Source organism: Pantherophis guttatus, chromosome 3 (assembly GCF_059756535.1).
Source record: "Pantherophis guttatus breed Tessera chromosome 3, ASM5975653v1, whole genome shotgun sequence".
Classification (NCBI taxonomy): domain Eukaryota; kingdom Metazoa; phylum Chordata; class Lepidosauria; order Squamata; family Colubridae; genus Pantherophis; species Pantherophis guttatus.
This window is the reverse complement of record NC_142065.1, coordinates 70,518,660-70,538,317: the sequence shown is the minus strand read 5'-3', so window position 1 is coordinate 70,538,317 and position 19,658 is coordinate 70,518,660. Positions and strand designations below refer to the sequence as shown.

Genomic DNA, 19,658 nt, shown 5'->3' with positions numbered 1-19,658 from the left:
AGAGGGCTTCTGGCCTTTTGCCACTTTTAATAGAAGGGCAGCTTTTAGTAGCACTTTCTGTAAAATGATAACTAGCAAAGCCTGGTTAATATAAAGAGACAGAGACTGGATAATATTTTGTCTATTTCTTTTTTTTTTCCTCATTTACTCAGGGGTTCTTCCACCTTTGTTTATTTTTAATACTACTGCTGTTCCAGCCATACACTCGGTCGATCTGATCCCCAGAAATGGAACCGAAGTGAGTAAATGGGATCGCTCTGCTTGCAAAAGATTCCAGGGCAGGAGCAGGCAGTTTCGCCCGGGGTGAAGGGTGGGGGGAGGAACCCACCATCCCGTCTTCCCCAAATTCTCAGCGAGTCGAGAAAATCTCTCCCTTTCCTTCCCTATTCAGCTCCACGGGGCAACTCACCCGCAGCAGGACACCCAAGGCAGGCAACGCGTAGCTCATCACTCCGCCGGCATCTTCTGTGCTGCTTCGTAGAAAGAGAGAGAGAAAGGAAAAAGGGAGGGGGGGAGAGAAAGGAAGCAGCACTCCGCCCCCACCATTCTTTTTGCGGACGCCTGAAGAATTAAATTCAGTATTGATTTAATCTGATCAATGGCCAGGAAATTTAAAAACAATGTTTTGGATGAAAATGGATACCGCATAGATAAAAGATAAAGTACAAACTATTACTTACATTCACGTGTCCTATTAGCGTGCTAATGCATTAACTATCCCAGCCATGATGCATTTAAAAATTAAAGAAAAGCCTATTACGTAGAGCAGGGATCTCCAACCTTGGCAACTTTAAGCCTGGCGGATTTCAACTCCCAGAATTCCCCAGCAGCTGGCTGGGGAATTCTGGGAGTTGAAGTCCGCCAGGCTTAAAGTTGCCAAGGTTGGAGACCCCTGACGTAGAGTACATATCTCCTAGCAGCTAATTATTTAAAAAGTATCCAAAACTGGTATTTGGGGTAAGCACTAAGCAGCCTGCAGAAGAAAGCACGGCCAACGTCGAGACCTAAATGTTGAGCATAGTTCTGTCCGGGGCAATGGGATCTGACTGAAACTTCGATTTTTGGAGGCGGAGATTTATTTCCCTGCTGAAAAGATTCCCGATTCCCCCTTCGCCCAAGTTGCTCCAGAGTAGCTGTTCTCAACTTTGCTTCTCCTCCTCCTCTTCCTCCTTCTCCTTCTCCTTCTCCTCCTCCTCCTCCCTGTCTTTCCAGAATTGAAATGAAGAACCATTACAGACCAAGAAAGGAATTTAAAAAGCAGCAATCAGTTCAACAGTTCTCAATTCTTAGCTATGCGTTCTCTTTGCTTTCTTGTTTTTTTCACTGAAGAATCATTTACTTTATTCCAGCTATGAGAACTGGTTGATTCTACTGGCTGATTGTTTCTGTTGCATTCTCTGACACAGAATTCTCCCCCCCCCCACCGGAGTATTCCCCAGGGGGAATGCAGCCCTCAACAAAACAAATCAAAACAGAACCCTACACAAAACAAAAGTTATGGGAGAGAATATTTAGGGAGAAGGTGGTGCCAGCTGTGCCCTTAGAGCTGGATAGAGCTGGATGTCTGGTCGTTTGTAATGCATGCAGTAGGAGGGGGCAAAGAGAAAGGAAGACGCTGTGTCACAGGTTGAATAAATGCTACTCTCTTCTACATCTTGTGGAAGGTGGACACTTCCATCTTCTACTGTGGGATCAGCCGCAGTCCAATGGCTTTGTGAATTTGGTGCCACCATGTTTAATTTAGGTAACACTAACAGGGTCACGTGATTTGCCAGTTTCATCAGTTTATCACATATTCACACAAATACATTTCCCAAGACTCTTCCCACTGAACCCCTGTTTGGTTCACAAAAATAAAGTGGGAATGAAAATTTAACAGCACCGTGATTTTAATGCATGAAGGGTCCCCTAACTGGAGTTAAACTTCTACTTTTTAATGCATTCACACAGGGGTTGACAACAATACAATTTTGGCTTTTTCCTTGGCTTTTTCCAGGATGTTTTCCCACTCTAGAACTCTGGTATTCCCTGAGTCTCCATTCAACCACTCTCCACTCATTCCTAGAGACCCTCGAGAAAGCCAGCTATATACTAGGTTACTTTGAGGCACTGAAATATGAATATTTTTAATGCATTTCAACATTGGGAAGAATCTTATACCAATGCAATCCATCCCATGGGTGAGTGAAGAAACAGTCAAAACCCAAAGGAGAACATACACTCCAGATTAATATAAGTAATTCCTTTGCTAAAACTGATCAAGATTTAAATTAATCCATAACTATTCCTCAACCAAAGACTGCCAGATGCCAATGAAAAGGAACCTTGCAACCAAGGAAACATGAGCTTTTCTTTCCAGGATGTGGGCATCCTGGTTATTTATTTATTTATTTATTTATTTATTTATTTATTTATTTATTTATTTATTTATTCAGATTTCTATACCGCCCTTCTCCTTTCGGACTCAAGGCGGTGAACAGCCAAGATAAAAAACATTTATACATAAAAGTTAAAAATAGATTTAAAATAATTAAATAAATTTGGCCCGTAATTTAAAACTTTTCAATTAAAATCCATATCAAATTTTAAAACCAACCATAAAATCAGGACAGCCCGGGTAACTGAAAAAAATAGGTTTTTAGGGCCCGACGAAAAGTCCGGAGGTCGGAGATCACTCATATCTCCGGGGGTAGATTGTTCCAGAGGGTAGGTGCCACCACAGAGAAGGCTCTCCTCCTGGGGGTCGCCAGCCAACATTGTCTGGCCGACGGCATCCTTAGGAGGCCCTCTCTGTGGGAGCGAACTGGCCGGTGGGAGGCAATTGGTGGCAGAAGGCAGTCCCGTAAGTACCCCGGCCCTAAGCCATGGAGCGCTTTAAAGGTGATCACCAACACCTTGAAGCGCACCCGGAAGTCCACCGGAAGCCAATGCAGCTTCCAATCTAACCAATTTATATTGGTTAGATTGACATCCTGACTTTCCTCTAGGAGCAAAAGCTGGCATATGTAGGCATCCTTTCCCTTCTGAGCTGAGAGTACAACAACCTTAAGGCCACACAGTGATTTTCCTTGGCTGAGGGTGGAGTTGGGGTTGGCTCTCCCTTGATCTTAGTCCAACACTTTAATCATGATAAATTTACTTTTATTCTGCTTTTGCTTCTAGGGAGGACTGAAATACTCAAAAATGAGTTTCCCATTTTTGCATTGTTAAGTTTAATTCTCTTATTTTGGTAACCGTTGACTAAAATTCTTAATTCTCTTGTTTTGGTAATGTAATATTGATTAATATTTGTATTTTTCTGCAGATTTTTCTAAGCATGTTATACAAAAGAAAAAAATTCTAAATATAGTCTTTGCGGTCATCCATAACCAATGCAATGCAATATGACATACCTGGTGCAGAATTTTATTATTTTTGATTGATAGTTTGCTTTGCAAATTTTAAGGGATAACTGGTTTTCACTTTGTATAAAAATCTGAAACTGGAAATTGTTGCATTCAGGTGCAAACCAAACAGTTATCCTCACTGATATTATTTGCTCCTAATAAATGTCCCGCTATCTCTTCTATTGACTACAGATTTCCTAGTTAAATGGTATATTTCTTCTTGATAGATGCTGTTCACCAAGACAAAAATATATTTAATTTTTTCACCCTTCCCTATACCACTCTCACCAATTTGGGCAGATAAAGAGCAATGGGAATCCTATGGTGAATGAGTAAATCCTACCTTTATCCTCCAGACAAAAACATCTAGGAAATTTCTATTTGAATATAACAATATTTTCCCTTGGGAGATGTCATCATAAAAAAAATTGGTGTAAAGGTAGGCCTGAACTTACAACAGTTCATTCAGTGACTTTTCAAAGTTATAACAGCACTGAAAAAAAATGACAATTTTTCACACTTACCAACCTTGGCAACTGAATCATATTTGTGTCGGTTGCATGTGATCAGCTTTTGTGACCTTCTGACAAGCAAAGACAAGAATCTGGGGAAACCTGATTCACTTAACAATAATGTTGCTAACTTAACAACTGCATGATTAACTCAACAACAGAGGCAAGAAGGGCCATAAAATGGGCCAAAACTCACTTAACACAAGTTTCACTTAGCAACATAAATTTTGGGCTCAATTGTGGTCATATGTATGGTGAAAAACAAATAAGCAAACCAATCATATTATTAATTTTAACAGGAAATGGAGAGAATGAAAGAATAAAATTCTGTTTCTTACATTTATAAGAAAAAACGTTTGTTACATGTAATTTTCCTGTTTTTAGAAAGTTACTGAAAACATATAGTTTGTCATTAGCCTGTGTAGGCAGCAAGTTATATACAGGACAGAGGGGCAGCCTGCTTAAGCCCTGATATATCTGCTTCCCAGGTTTCCTGGGGTGAAATCACTGCTGAAGATTTCAGCCCGTACTAGTAACCGTAATGGAAATTGTGTGAACGTGTGATTATATAAGTAGTTCCATTCCCCTTTGGTTTTCTTTTTCCAACTTTCTTGAACGTTGGTTTTGCACTGCTGATTTCATTTTCGTAAAAAAGGTCACTAATAAGAACTGAACAATCTATTCCCATAAAATATGCTCACACGCTACATCACAATATGTTTATTCAGTATTCTCAGAAGATTGTACTTTCTGTATTGCTTTCCTGTAACATAGTTAGACTCTGATGTATTTACGAACAAAACAATGTATTACCCTAAATTTTCAAAAATCAGATTTTGGTTCCACCATCCCATTGCCTAAAAAAAAAAAAAACTCTTCTTTTTTACAACTCTGTAATCCCTTAATTTGGGGTAGAATTGAGGTGACTGGATGGAGCTGAGCATTTACTGGCTGGTTGCCCTTCCTAATGCCTATGCAGAGTTTGCAGCAGATATTTTCTCTTTGCACCTTAGAAACATCTGCCACTGCCTAGGATTGAGCTTTCAACTTTCCAAGTGGGAGGCGAGGGTCTTCACCACTAGGCCACCACACCTCTCTCCATAATAATGCCTAAATATCTATCAAAACTTTTCTTATTAAATGGCATCACAGTATTCTATGTTTTCCCACCTATTGCCACCGTGGCATTGTTATTTTGAGGAGTTTAGTGACATGTTTCGATTTCTCTTTCAAGGACTAAAAGTTCAGGCCTCATTCTGAGCTAACCTGTCTGTTTTTCACACCTGTTTGCTGAGTAAAGGATACGAGACTTGAGTGGGTGGGAATCTTCACACAATTGCAAAACTTTCTTTTAAAATTATTTTTATTATTATCTGTGAAAGCCTCAGACATTCAATTCCCATAGCAGAGCTATATGCCACCAGATCAAGTCTTGTAGTCTTGTGTCCATAGAAGCAGGGCCATGAAGTCATGGTGCCAGGTTTTAATAAAACCTGGCCTTTAAGCTGGGAGCTTCTGCACCGAATCTAGCATTGGATCCAGAGGTGGGTTTCAGCAGGTTCTGACCAGTTCTGGAGAACCGGTAGCAGAAATTTTGAGTAGTTCTGAGAAACGGTAGTAAAAATTCTGACTGGCCCTGCCCCATCTATTCTCTGCCTCCCAAGTCCCAGCTGATCGGGGGGAAATGGAGATTTTGCAGTAACCTTCCCCTGGAGCAGGGCAGGAATGGGGATTTTATAGTATCCTTCCCCTGGAGTGGGGAAGGAATGGAGATTTTACAATATCTTCCCCTGCCACGCCCATCAAGTCACGCCGACCAAGCCACACCCACGGAACCGGTAGTAAATTTTTTTGAAACCACCACTGATTGGATCCTGTGGAAATTGGTCACCCTGGGGATATCTCTGCTATCATTATTAAGGAAGTCCTAAGACCTGCTTGTGTGCCATAGGTTCGCCATCACAGTATTAGATGTTCCAGAGAATTAAAGGGCTTATAGAAGAGTAAATTTTAGAATTGCCAAATCTGGACGAACAAGATATAAAATAAAATTCTGGATGATCAAAAGATGAGATAGAGCACTAATTTTTTTGCTGTCATATCTATTGACTATGTGGATTTGTGTAACCCATATATGACAGGCAACTCTAACAAATTCTAGAGGAGTAGCTATATTAATTTTATACAAGAGAAATGAAAAAAATAGCTTGTAGCATGTTAAAAACATTATATGTATGTATGTATATATGTATGTATGTATGTATGTATTTATGTATATTTATTTATTTATTTATTTATTTGTGGTATAGACTCTCTTCATCAGGGTCTTAGTTGAAGTTGAGGATAAAATTGAAACTTGGAAATGGAGTTTAATTCACAAAAGGGAGGATTATTTATTTAAATATACATAGTAAGCAACAGTAAACCATTTTAATATCTCATATTAAACCCGGGGCTTGTTTTCACCTGAGCATGATGTGTGAACTCTGTAATGGTGGTTTCTAAAGCAATGCATTATATGTGAACCAATGTTTTGTTCTGTGAAATATTGTTAAAACTGTGCCTTATGTGTGCATGATGTGTGAATCCAAGCAATGGGACTTACTTTTGAGTAATTATACACAACTTGTGTTTTAAGTCTTTATTGAATCATAAAAATACCCTCTTTTTCTTGTGATAAAAGGAGAATTTATCTAGTCTTTTTAAAAAATTCCCTAAAGGTATATGGCATTAACAATTTCTTTTCAGAACAAAATCATTCCTGGATTGTAAGAAGACTGACATACATTCTTATTTTATGGATTTAAAGTTTCAAAAAGAAAAGAATGACAAAAAATATACTTTATGACTTTTATTTCCACTAGCTGTTGCGGTTGTCTATTTCCTCCCTGCATCAACAGCTACTAATTTTAGTTTCTAGAGGTATTGAAGAACCGGTATTTCCATTTCTAGGAAGTCATTCATATTTTTGAGAATTTTCGACGGTGACTTGTTCTGAGGGGAACGATATCTCTAGGCTAATGTTAAATGGCATTTAACACATTTTAGGGTTCTCAAAATGAGCTCCTTCATCAATACCTAGCTTTCTTTTAAAAGACCACAAAGACTGGGTCAGATACTACTACACCATGTATAGGAAAGAGCTCTCCTGGATCATATAAATGCCCATGTAATCCAGCATGTTGTTTTTCCAAATGATTAAGTTCCAAAGGGAAGCCATCACATAGAAGTATCTCCACTGTTGTATCCAGGAACTGGTATTCAGTGCTCTTAACCTCAAAATCTAGAAATAGCAATTGTATCTAGTAGCCCTCCACCAATATGTCCTCAATCTGCTTAATTTCCTTTTAAAGCCCTCTAGGTTGGTAGCCATCGTGACATTCTGAAAAAGTTAATTTATAGTCCAACTATGCTTCATGTGTTTTGCTCTTTTACTGTTCCATATCCCTCAACATTCAGTATCCCTGGGTTTTTGTATTATAAGACAAAATAACAACAACATCTCTGTCCATTTTCTCTACATCATAACTGTCTATAATTCTAAAATGTCCCTCATGAACTATTATTTTTTCTAATTTGGACAGTGAGTTTTCTCAGTCTCCTTTCCTCCAACTTTTTGAGATGTTCAGTACAATGTTTGCAATTGGGCACCCAGAATTACATACTCTATTCCACATATGGTCATACTGTAAATTTCTATGGCATGGTGCAAACATGCTTCCTTAATGGTTGGATACCAGAAACGCTTTGCACCTCCTCATCCTTTGAGGGAGCATAATGATGGTTGGAAGAGAGGGATTGATGTCACTGAGGTCAGGAGAATTCCTTGGATGATAATAAGAGCAGTTTGCTCTTTCATCCATAGTGAAGAAATAGCCACTTAAGCAGTCCTCAGTAGCTTTTCAAGCAAGCCAAATTGGCCCAGAGGAGCAACATGTGTCATCTCCTAAACTTCAGGCTATGCTTGACTACTTGTTTGCCTTAGCAAGATGCAGCTCAGCTTGATTAGAGTCCTTATGATGAGAATAAAAGGATACACAACAGTTTATTTCCCACTGCTAGTGAATAGTTCCAATAACAGAGAATATCTGTAGCTCAGGGTTGAACTGTGGAGTTATAGGTGCTCTCTCAGAACGCATGTTACCTAGCTGGCTAATGAAACATCATAATAGTCAATAGTGGTAAATAACTTCTTTGGCCCTCAGAACTTTAAATTTGAGACGACTTCCTGCTACCCATTAAAAATGATAGATATTTGGCATGGTTTTTGATGACTTTAGAGCCAAGAAGGTACTGTATGTGAGGTTGCTGACATATCTGGATTTAGTCAGATTTTTAATGGATTCCCCCACTTCCTTTATATTGATTATGACCCTGAGGTATATCTTGTACATGCATCCTTCAGTTCAGTTGTATACTTCCTTGTATAAGAAGTTGGGCTTCATATACCTGCGGTATCATTTCATAGTCTTGAATTGTAAAGTAACTTTATTATAAATCATTTTACCTTCTGAGAAGATTATTCAGTTGACTTTCGGATCTCCCCTAATTCGATGTACACGTTAATTACAATATGAACATTAGAATTAGAGGTTAGAATTAGAATAACAGAGTTGGAAGGGACCTTGGAGGTCTTCTAGCCCAACCCCCTGCTCAGGCAGAAACCCTATACCATTTCAGACAAACAGGCTCTCTGATCTCTTTTTAAAAGCCTCTAGTGATGAAACACCTACAACTTCTGGTGGCAAGTCATTCCACTGATTAATTGTTCTGTCAGGAAATTTCTCCTTAGTTCTAGATTGCTTCTCTCCTTGATTAGTTGCCATGCACTGTTTCTAATTCTGCCTTCAGGTGCTTTGGAGAATAGCTTGATTCCCTCTTCTCTGTAGCAGCCCCTTAGATATTGGAACACTGCTATCATGTCACCCCTAGTCCTCCTTTTCATTAAATTAGACATACCCAATTCCAGCAACTGCCTTTTATATGTTTTTAACATGAATTAACCTGAGAGATGAAAACTGAAATGGTGGCTGCGACTTACTTTTTTCAATTTTGTTCAAACAATGAACGGAGAACCTTCAGTTATGCTGCTTGAAAATGCAGAGTTTGTGTTCTTTGTGCAAAACATATATCCTTTTTCTTTTTCTTCAATCCTCATAGTAAATAGCGTTTTGAGGGAAATAGGACATGTTGGTCCGGTCTTCACTTATTGTTTTTAAGCAAGAAAGTAGATTATCTGGTATTAAAGTCTGTTCTTGAATATCTTCATCTGAAAGCAGAAACCTCGACTGGGGTGCCTTTTGGGTGCTTGGGTCTTCATCTTTTGAGCTGACCCTGCTTTGCCCACTTCCACTATTCCTAAGAATAAGGGTGATTTTATCAAATAAAGACTTATTTTCATTGGGGTCAACAATAGGCCATGCAGGGGCCACAGGACTGGTATAATCTTTCCTTAAATTACTTATGGGTGAAACTATTGAATTTGATTTGGTGTCCCAGTTTTGAAAAGGTGTTTCACTGGTGGTGCTGAAAGTAGTTCCCAATTGAGCCTTATTAGAAGTCTGAGGTTTGTACCCATTTCTCACAGTCACATCCAAATTGCTGGCAAATGGTATATCATCTGAGCTACTGACTTTCTCAGGAACTGTTTTGCTTCCTTCCCTTTTTTTCTCCACAGCCCTATAGTGGTTCTGCATCAATATTTCTTCAACTTCAGTTACCACAACATCCAAAAATGGCTCGGAAAAATTGTCTGTCTCAGCATCATTTTCCTAAGCAGAAAAATAATATAGAAAGTGTTGAATATTCTATCACTCTTGTGGGCACATCATAAAGGTTGGAACACGGAAGGAGCAAACACCTGTTGAGGTACTAGCAGTGTCACAGGATTCTGAGTATAGATAGGTTTTGACTTATAATCACAATTAGGAGGTTGTTGCAGTCATAAGTTGAGTTGGACCCAATTTTATGGCAATTTTTACAGTGGTTGATAAGTGCTTACCAATGGGCATTTTTTGCCTTTGTTTGCCATAAATCAGCAAAATCGGTTGCAAATTGTGATTACGTGAAGACAGGAGGCTACAACCACTCGTAAACGTTACCTGGTTGCAAAGCACCAAATTGTAATCAGAAAACTGTAGTGGTCATTCAACGTCGTAAGTGTGAGTACAGACCATAAATCACTCTTTCTGAGGCCTTCATAACTTTGAATCATTGTTAAATGCATGGTTGTAAGTTAAGGGATTTATATAATGCTCTAAAGGAAAGGGGGAAAATGGATATCTAAGTACTTCCTGGTTTTCTTAAACATAAAAATATTTTAATCCAAAGAATTACCTGGAGACATTTGATTACTTTGCTGTTTTGCATCTTAGGATATTCTTCAAAAAGCCATTTTGGTGCTATCGATCTAACCATTTTGTTAACCCTTGAAACAAAAACACAACATGTTAACTTGCATTTTTAAATGATGGATTAGAATTCACATGCTTAACTGAGAGAAATATCAATGTAATTGTCAACACTTATTGTGGCTGCAGACTCTTGTCTTCAAATATGGATCGTCATCACGCAGATCTAAACCAGAGTTGGGAAAGAGCTACTGAGCAGCTATTAAACCAATACAACTTCTGCTAACTTTTATCCTTGAATGTCCTTTTTCACTCCTCTCTCTCCATTCACCAATTTTTTTTATCTTCAAAGATGATGGGAAGAATATGAAGGGAATGAGAGGAAGTGCTAGGAGGCAAAAGGTTTCTTTTTGAAACAGCGTTCTTCAGCTCAGATGCTTTTCTATATCAACTTGTTTTGCAAGCTGCTTTTAAGACATTCCCTCACACTGGGAGACAAAGCTCTGTAATTACATTCAATTATGAACAACGCTCAAGTGCTAATACTTTCAACAATTTATGGACAAAGGAGTGCCAAAATTTTATAATAATAATCCTTGTCATGCTTTAATAAAGGAAATCAAGACTGATACAGACAGTTCTTGACTTCAGACTGGTCACTTAGCAACCAAATGAAATTATCATGAACTCTACCAAAGTTATTTATGACCAGTTTTGAAGTTACAGGTGTGGTGGAGTGGGCAGTAGGCCCAAAGTCTTAGGGGAGCCCAACGAATGGGAAACATGGCATGAGATACTTCAGGGAACCCCAGGCCTCCCAAGCCCTCCTCCACTCTCTGAGGCCTATGCTCGATCTCCCAGGACTTCTTCTACCACTGAGGCACCCTATGCTCTGCTTAACATCTGTATCAAGGAGAGCAGGTGGGAATTGTTGAATTGATTGTGTGAGTACCTCCCTTAATGATCGTCGCGATTTGTAACTGTAATGGGCGGGCTTTGTCACAGTCATAACTTGAGGCCTACTTGTATTGGGACTGCACATTCCCAAATTATGCTGTCAAGAAATGGGTGGTTACATACATTTGATTAATAAATGAAACTAAATCTTCATTAACCAAAGCCTGGGAAAAATAGCAATTGGTACCTTTTCCTGCACGATTTAATTGCAATCAAAGTGAAAACAGAGATTGATAAGAAAGCCACTCCGACACCAGTTCCCAACAGAATCCCAGTATCGTAATCATCATTGGCTGAGAGAGAGAAAAGGGGGGGGGAGAGGGAAAGATGAATATACAAATTTTCATTCATGCATTCTGAATGAGTTGCAGGAAAGTGCAACTCCTGGATTTTTTTTAAACTGGATAAGTGTTATCATCTGCTGGAGAAGAGGGCAATTGCCAGATTCTCCTTGCTCTGATAAATAAGACCTTTTGTTTTAAAACAGTTTTACTACTGTTTCTGGCAGATAAGAAACAGAAGATTAGGGACAATACTGCAAGTAAAGAGCAGTTGGATACATATTTCATTTTCTTTGTCAGCTTTTTAAACAGTAAACCATTCAACTGCAACACTGCTTACATTTCTAATTAAAAGCCAAAGATTTCAGCTGAACATTTTTTCAGTTAAACAAAGAATAAAACTCAGCAAGTTGTACCCAGATTTATACAGAGAACAAAAAGCATGAGATGTAGCTTCAAATCTGCTTGGGCAATCTACAGCCCATTGTAGATCAATTGATAAAGTTAGTGGATTTTTTTCCTAGCATGCTGAATTCTGGCTTTTTTTTTTCCTGTAGTGAACATTTTTTGGTAACATTTTTTGACCAAGAGCTCAGCAGAGCTATCAAATGATCAGCAGCCGGTTTAAATAGCTTTTCATGTGGAAATTTGTCATTTCTGGTAATGCCCTAAGGATAGATTCATTCAAATGATTACATCCCATTTATTTCTATGGTTCTATGTCAGTTGAAACAATATTATTCAAAGTAGACATTATGGAGAACAGTGAACTCCCAAGCAGCTATGTGTAGAATTGTAGTTATGAGGACTTATTAAAATTAAAACATGTTAATTTCCTTGAATGCTTTGGTTGTCTTTTTTGAAATGTTGCAATAATATTTTATGACCCAGAGCACTGTTATGAATGGGATCTCTACATAGAGGGGATCTAAAGGCAACCGCTTGGAACAAACCAAGTGAAATCAATGAAACTTCAGTTGACCATGCAAAAGAATTCCCAAAAGTTATTGAGGAATAATTGAGTTATTTTACTGCAAAATTCTTGAGGAAACTTTCTTAAGGAGGCTGAGATGAAGAGACACATGTTTGGGTTGCAGTGAAAGCAACCCTGCTAAAGAGCTATAAAGATTAAGGATTCCATTGTGGTACAAACTCTCACGAATTAGAGTCTTTTCTCGTCTTTGTTATTTAACCACGTTTTTATTTGGTTTCCTGTTCTGTCTGTATTTAAATCTTTTTTTTAAAAAAAAGTCTTAATACTTCTTATGCTTTTAATTTTTTAATAAGTGTTCTTTGTTTAAGTTATATTTATGCTCACACCTCTTTTATTAATATTATTATTATTATTTTAAAACTAAATTGTCTTGTTCCTTTTCATGAATTTCTTGACTTTGGTCACTAATGGGTTTCCAAGGATAGTGATAGTAATTTATTAAATTACATTCAGTGGTAGAAGTTCTTGCTTTTTATAATTTCCTTCATCCAAGGATGTGAACATGTCCTACTCAAAAGCATGGGGAATTTGACTGAATACCTTTGGGAATTTTACAGGTGGTACAAGAACATTACTATTTTGCATTTTGCCATTAACAAAGTTTACATTTCCCTTGGACCTATCAGAAATGGAAATCAAAACCCCCAGACTCCTCTGGATGTCTGGCTTGCCTTGGAGGAATGATGTTCCACAAACCATTTAAAGACACGAACACATTATGTCATTCTCAATCCAGTGGTGGGATTCAAATAATTTAACAACTGGTTCACCCAGGGTCAAGTTGGCTGTCGTGGGAGGCATGGCCCATCCCCAACTCCGCCGCACATGCGGGATGAGCTCCCGTGACAGCCAAACTGACCCTGGGTGAACTGGTTGTTAAAATATCCCCCCCCCAACTATCAAAGTGGATCCTGTGCGCTGCGCTGCAGTGGAGAAATGGGAAACGGAACAGCCTGCACAAGGGAAGGAGGAGGAGCAGGGAGAAAAAAGAGGGAAAGCGGCCTTCTCCTTCCCTCGTGCCGGCAGCTCCATTGCCCATTTCTCCATTGCAATGCAGTGCCCAGGATCCACTTTGATTGGGGGGGGAGGTAATTTAACAACCGGTTTGCCTGAACTGGTGCGAACCGGCTGAATCCCACCACTGCTTCAATACATCCTCGACCACCAGAAAGGCAGCCTCCACACATTTTTCCTTGCACCAGTTCGAAAGTGCTCTTGCAATGTAACTTTTCCGATTCCTTCCTCCTTCCTAAAACTCGTTGGCACCGTTCTTGTCAAAAATTTTTAGATAGAGAAAACCTAGAATCTAGCAAGTTCATCTTCTGCATCTTGGCATCTGTTTTCCCTATTGATGGATTGACCTATGTCCTATCCCTGCTTCCCATCTCCCAGTCAGCATTTATTGAGAACGTTTTGTCATGCTTGCTTGGGTGCACTCATTTTCTATACAAGAATTTAGTAAATGACTAACAATTTAACAGTGGGGGTGCCCATATATGTATGTGTGTATGTGTGTGTGAATGAAGTCTAGATGGGTCCAAGTTGTGAGTAATCATAGGTTACATCTTTAAGTCTTTAATGTCTGAAAGCAATCTGAAGTTTTATTTTCTTGGAATCATTGTCAGTGCATGCTATAAACATTTCTTGCCACTTTGAAATGTCATAATGTTGCATAAGCCGTACATTTCTGATCACACAGAAAATCTCACAACCCCCCCCCCAATTATTAGAATTCTTTCCTACCCCTGATGACGGCAAGACTCCTTTCTTGGGAAATGTCAAGTTCTTTCTTTTCTTTCATCAATGCTACCCAGAAAAGAGAAAAAAATATAAGAAAGTGAGAATGAATGAATTCCGCTGTAATGTGAGAACAAGAATGATTCATTTAAAGTGCCTTGCAAATATAGAATAGATTTTTTTTAATAGAATAAAATATATTATATTGATTTTGCATGCAAATCATCTACTTAGTCACTAAGTTAAATCTCTCCCTTGCAGGACCTACAACACTACTATAAGATTCAGCCAGCAGTCACACTTCCTACTGATCATGTTTTTGGGGAAAGCCTAAAGAACTTTAGAAGTAGCATTAATGCTGGGTTATTCCATAAACCTTGTCATCGTGTGGTTCAATAACTTTCAATTGACTTACAATTATAATTCAGCCCACAATGTTGAATAGTGACAGGTGAATGCCAGTTTCTGGCAAAACATCAAAATCGTAATCACATGATTCCAAACAGCCATAAATGCAGGCTGGTTGCCAAGCACCCAAAATGTGGTTACATAACCATGGAGAAGCAGATGTTGGAACTTCAAATCCGGGTTGTAAGTCTCATTTTCAGGTTCTGTTGTAACTAAGTGACCCAGGGTTCTAAATTTTTTTACTACCGGTTCTGTGGGCGTGGCTTATTTTGTGGGCGTAGCTTGGTGGGGGGTTAATGTGACTGGGTGGGCGTGGTCAACTTTTTTTTTTTTTTACTTTTAAAAGCATTTTTTCTACAACATTAAGATGTTGCAGAAAAAAATGCTTTTAAAAGCCTCTGACGATCAGGCAACTCAGCTGGGATCGCCAGAGGCTTTTAAAGGCATTTTTTTTCCTACAACCTCTTTGTCCGAAAAATGTAGAAAAAATGCTTTTAAAAGTAAAAAAAAAAAAAAGCCTCTGATGAGGTAGGTGGGGTAAGCAAGCGGCGACCGGGCCGGGGACCGGTTCGGGGGCATGGCCAGCCAATTTTATTACCGGTTCTCCGAACTACTACAAATTTTTACTACCGGTTCTTGCAAACCGGTGCGAACTGGGAGCAACCCACCACTGAAGTGACTGCTTGTAAGGTCACTTAAGGATTACTTGTATAACAACAATAATAATCATTATTCTATCCAGAAAAGAGAGTATTTTTTTGACTGTTTCATTTCTTCTACCAAGCAGCAAAAAGAAGTTTTAAATGCTCCTTATAAATAACATAATCAATTCTCTCCGTTTTCATATGAATGGACTAAAATGTCATCCCGAATTTGAAATGAAATTTTGTTCAAAGCTGTGTTAGGATGAAAATTAAATTGACAGAGTTTTAAAAGGGAAATTCTGTCACCAAGTTTTAAATGTTACAGAAAATCTTACCAAGAACACATGAACAAACAGTATCAAAAGCACATTTCTGCAAGATTTTATCTGTGTAAAATATTCACCATCCTTGATTGGTCTTACAGGACCCATTGAGATACCATATTTTCACTTTGGGAAAAACGTCTGCTATAGCATCAGTTTTCCGCTTGCTATAAGGGCTTAATTTAAGAAGTCCAAGTATATCATAATGTAAGAATCCAGCATGATAGAGGATAGAATAATTCCTTCTTTAAGGGCATATCGATTGCTTTTGTACAATGAAAGTTCAGCCTTCACTAAAAAAGTATCTAGCACTTATCTTCACATAACACACATAATAATCGCAATGACTTTCAATGAAAATGTTTGGTTCTATTGTAGTTGTTAAGTGAGTACTATGTGTATGTGACACATGTGATTATTGAGGATATTTGAAGATCTTTTTCATTCTTTCATTACAATATGAAGTGTCTCTTCCTTGAGCAGTCCTTTTCTTGGGCTCCTTTTTCTCCAATAATAGTAATGAAACCTCATCAGAAAAACACTGGTGGTTCAAGGCAAGAGTCTTTGTTTCATATTTTGCTGCAAATTGTGTTAAATGAATACAGAACCTCACTTTAATTTTTCCCCAGTGTTTCTTTTTTTCCTTTGAACCCTCAGAACTTTATGGTCAATCGGGAGTCTCCAGAAAATGGCACACTGAGCGGTGAGGTGATTTTTTTTCTCCTACTGACAAACAGCTGACTTTACTGCCAAAGCTGGCTCTTTGGCAGCACAATCCCTGGATTTTGAATGTGAATAACTTCGAATAACCCACAATGACCCATGGATGACTGTGTTCTTGCCTGGAAAGAGAATTCAGTGGATTATGATTTTCAATAAGCGTAGCTTGAGGGTCTGGTTTCCATCTTTTCAAGTCATCATTTCTTTTTTTAGGAGTGTCTCTACTTTAACATCATTTTGAAGTTTTCTTTTGTTTTGGTCTACATTTTTAATGTTAAACATCTGGTTGAATGCTGATTTATCTTACAACCCCTTGTGAGATTACAAAAGTGAATTTTTCATTTTGGAGTTAAAAAACACGTTCTCTTTTGCCACATGGCAGTAGACGGCATGCGGACTTTCCCTTAGGTAGTGAAAATGATTGAATTTGAAGTACATCGGATTTCTACTGCAAGGATTTGATATCTCACTTGTTCTTAAAAGAACTTTGTTGTTTTACTATATTTTTGTATATATTAGGAATTTAGGATATTAGGATTAGTATATATTAGGATAGGAATTTCCCCCTTTATTTTCTATTTGTGGGAATCTCAATTTCTTCTGCACTTACTTTATGATGGAACATTCACTTTGTGATGGAAGAAATTGCTTACATTTTGGTCTGGAAGTTTGTCCATTAAGAGGGACTGGTACTATATTAAAGTTAAAGCAATAATAAATAAAAGATCCCGAACATTATATATTATACACTTTTTACAATGCTCCCAAAAAGAGATATATAAGAGGGGTAGGAGCCAGATGACTTTAACGTTAAAGACTTTCTTTGGAAAAAAAGGGTTTTATAAGCTCTAGATGAAAATCTAGGAAAAAGATTTGATGAATTAGCAAATGTTTTAAATCAATCTAAAGATGAAACCCAGATACAGGTGATAGCAGTTAAATCAGATTTGCAATTGTTAAATTGTTTGAGAATTGGAAACTTCGTAGGGGAGGCTGAATAGGCCATCCATTTAAAAGATTTAATCAGTGGATTGGTGATGGACTGGATCTTCTTAGGAAAGGAGAAGGAGATTGAAGAATAGATTTATTATATATAGCCAGAAGACAACTCTTGGGGGATGCTATGATTCGGTTCATGGGAAAACCTACTGAACAACAAGGGCTGCAGAAATAATCTCAACTCAGATTTATGGCTTTGGGGAGTGAGGTGTAACTATCTGGAAGATCCTAGTTATAATTTCAAGGAGAAGTTTATTGTCAAGAATCAATCGAGGATATTTGATCCTGGATGGCTCAGAGATAATGATTGCAGTGAATTTATGGTAGTCTAAAAGTTTGTGGAGTTTCTGCAAGTTAATTACAATAACAGATCATTAATAGAGGGCTTTGAAGTTTAGCTTGTTGTTGGGATTACCATCAACTGCTTTCTTTTACAGTAGATAGATGGTAGGGCAATTTGGGTGAGTGATAGATTTTCATGTTTGTAATATTTTTAATGCCGTATAGTAATTTAGCAAATAAAGATATAGAAGTTTATAAATTGTGGACCTGTTTTCCGGGGTGGGGGAAGGGAGGAACTATTATTGTTGAAATATATTTATCAGTATTCAACCAGGGGGGACCATTTATGTGTATCTTTGTTATTTTGTCTTTATGCACATTTTTTTCTAGTGTTTTTCTTGTATTGTTTTCTTTTTTCTTTTTTGGGGTTTTATATTTTAACTTTGGAAATAAAATAATTTTTTTATTAAAAAAAAGAATTCTATTGTCATCCCAATATAGTATAGAGATATTGCAAACAAAAGTCACACAATGTCCTTTTTACTGAGTTCTGAATCATAATACTTTTTTTTCCAGTTTTTTAACAGTGTTTTCAGTATCAGTATGATTTTTCTGTGGGCAGAGCTAGAGAACGAATTTTCACTCACTCTTCAGAATCTTCGACAAGTACCAAAATACTGTAAATGTATGATTTTATCAGAACTGCTAACTTTATTTATAAGAATCAGTTTCTTTTCATCACCAGAGCTGAGATATGAATGGCTTCTGAATGGCTGCTTTTAACTTTTTATTATTGCAGCGAAGATGATTGGATTTTGCACATCCTTGCTTATTTTTCCTTCTTTATTTCTATTTCATTCCTTTCTTCTTCTTCTCTATTTTATTGTCTGAAAATAGGATGTCTACAGATAGTCCTCGATTTATGATTACAATTGAGCCCCACATTTCTGTTGTTAAGTGAGACATTTGTTAAGTGAGTTTTGCCCCATTTTATGACCTTTCTTGCCACCGTTGTTAAGCGAATCATTGTAGTTGATAAGTGAATAACATGGTTGTTAAGTGAATCTGGCTTCCCCATTGACTTTGCTTGTCAGTAGGTTGCACAAGGTGATCACATGACCCTGGGACACAATAACGGTCATAAGTATGAACTGGCTGCCAAGCATCTGAATTTTGATCATATTATCCAAGGAATGCTGCAGCAGTTGTAAATGTGAAAAATGGTCATAAGTCACTTTTTTCAGTGCCGTTGTAACTCTGAATGGTCACTGAATGAACTGTTGTAAGCCGAGGACTACTGTACTTGCCACCTTCTCAGCAAAGGACAAGAAACTGAAAGATTAGGTCTGCGTCCACTAATCTGTATTTCATTAGGTTGCATGATTGGATGATATGTTCAGTGGTGCACAGGGATTTTTAACTCTTTTGCCTTTCTTGACAATACCTATATATACCTTCATGAATAGGGATCCAGCATGGAATATTGAGAAGTTGAAAACAAATGTTTCACACACACACACAAACACACACACACACACACACACACACACACCTGCTTTCTGGATGACATTAAAAAAAAAACCCGGACCTGAATTTAGTTTCATGTGCTTTCATGATTGAACATTAAGATTTTGAATGCAAAATACTTAGACTAACAGAGTTGGAAGGGACCTTGGAGGTCTTCTAGTCCAACCTCCTGGTCAGGCAGGAAAGCCTACACCACTTCAGACAAATGGTTATCCAACATCTTCTTAAACATTTCCAGTGTTGGGGCATTCACATCTTCTGCAGACAAGTTGTTCCACTTATTAATTGTTCTAACTGTCAGGAAATTTCTCCTTGGTTCTAAATTGCTTCTCTTTTTGATTAGTTTCCACCCATTGCTTCTTGTTCTACCCTCAGGTTTGAAGAATAGTTTGATTCCCTCTTTTTTGTGGCAACCCCTGAGATATTGGAACACTGCTATCATGTCTCCCCTAATCCTTCTCTTCATCAAACTAGACATACACAGTTCCTGCAACCGTTCTTCATATGTTTTAGCCTCCAGTCCCCTAATCATCTTTGT

The 19,658-nt window shown here is 38.0% G+C and overlaps 2 protein-coding genes across 2 annotated transcripts in view; both read right to left on the bottom strand.

Annotated features, from left to right (window-relative positions):
• The window catches only part of IL12RB2 (interleukin 12 receptor subunit beta 2), a 32,405-nt gene extending 31,918 nt beyond the window's left edge, over window positions 1-487 (bottom strand). The window contains exon 1 of the mRNA XM_034433247.2: window positions 410-487. The gene's annotated coding sequence lies outside the window, so the exon portion shown is untranslated. The remainder of the gene's footprint in view (window positions 1-409) is intronic.
• An 8,374-nt stretch (window positions 488-8,861) lies between these two features.
• IL23R (interleukin 23 receptor) overlaps window positions 8,862-19,658 on the bottom strand; it is a 45,981-nt gene continuing 35,184 nt past the window's right edge. The window contains exons 12-15 of the mRNA XM_087891095.1: window positions 14,224-14,286; window positions 11,393-11,498; window positions 10,235-10,325; window positions 8,862-9,669 (exon numbers count right to left, since the gene is read on the bottom strand). Of these exons, the coding sequence (XP_087747221.1) occupies window positions 9,046-9,669; window positions 10,235-10,325; window positions 11,393-11,498; window positions 14,224-14,286 (884 nt within the window). The 3' untranslated portion in view covers window positions 8,862-9,045. The remainder of the gene's footprint in view (window positions 9,670-10,234; window positions 10,326-11,392; window positions 11,499-14,223; window positions 14,287-19,658) is intronic.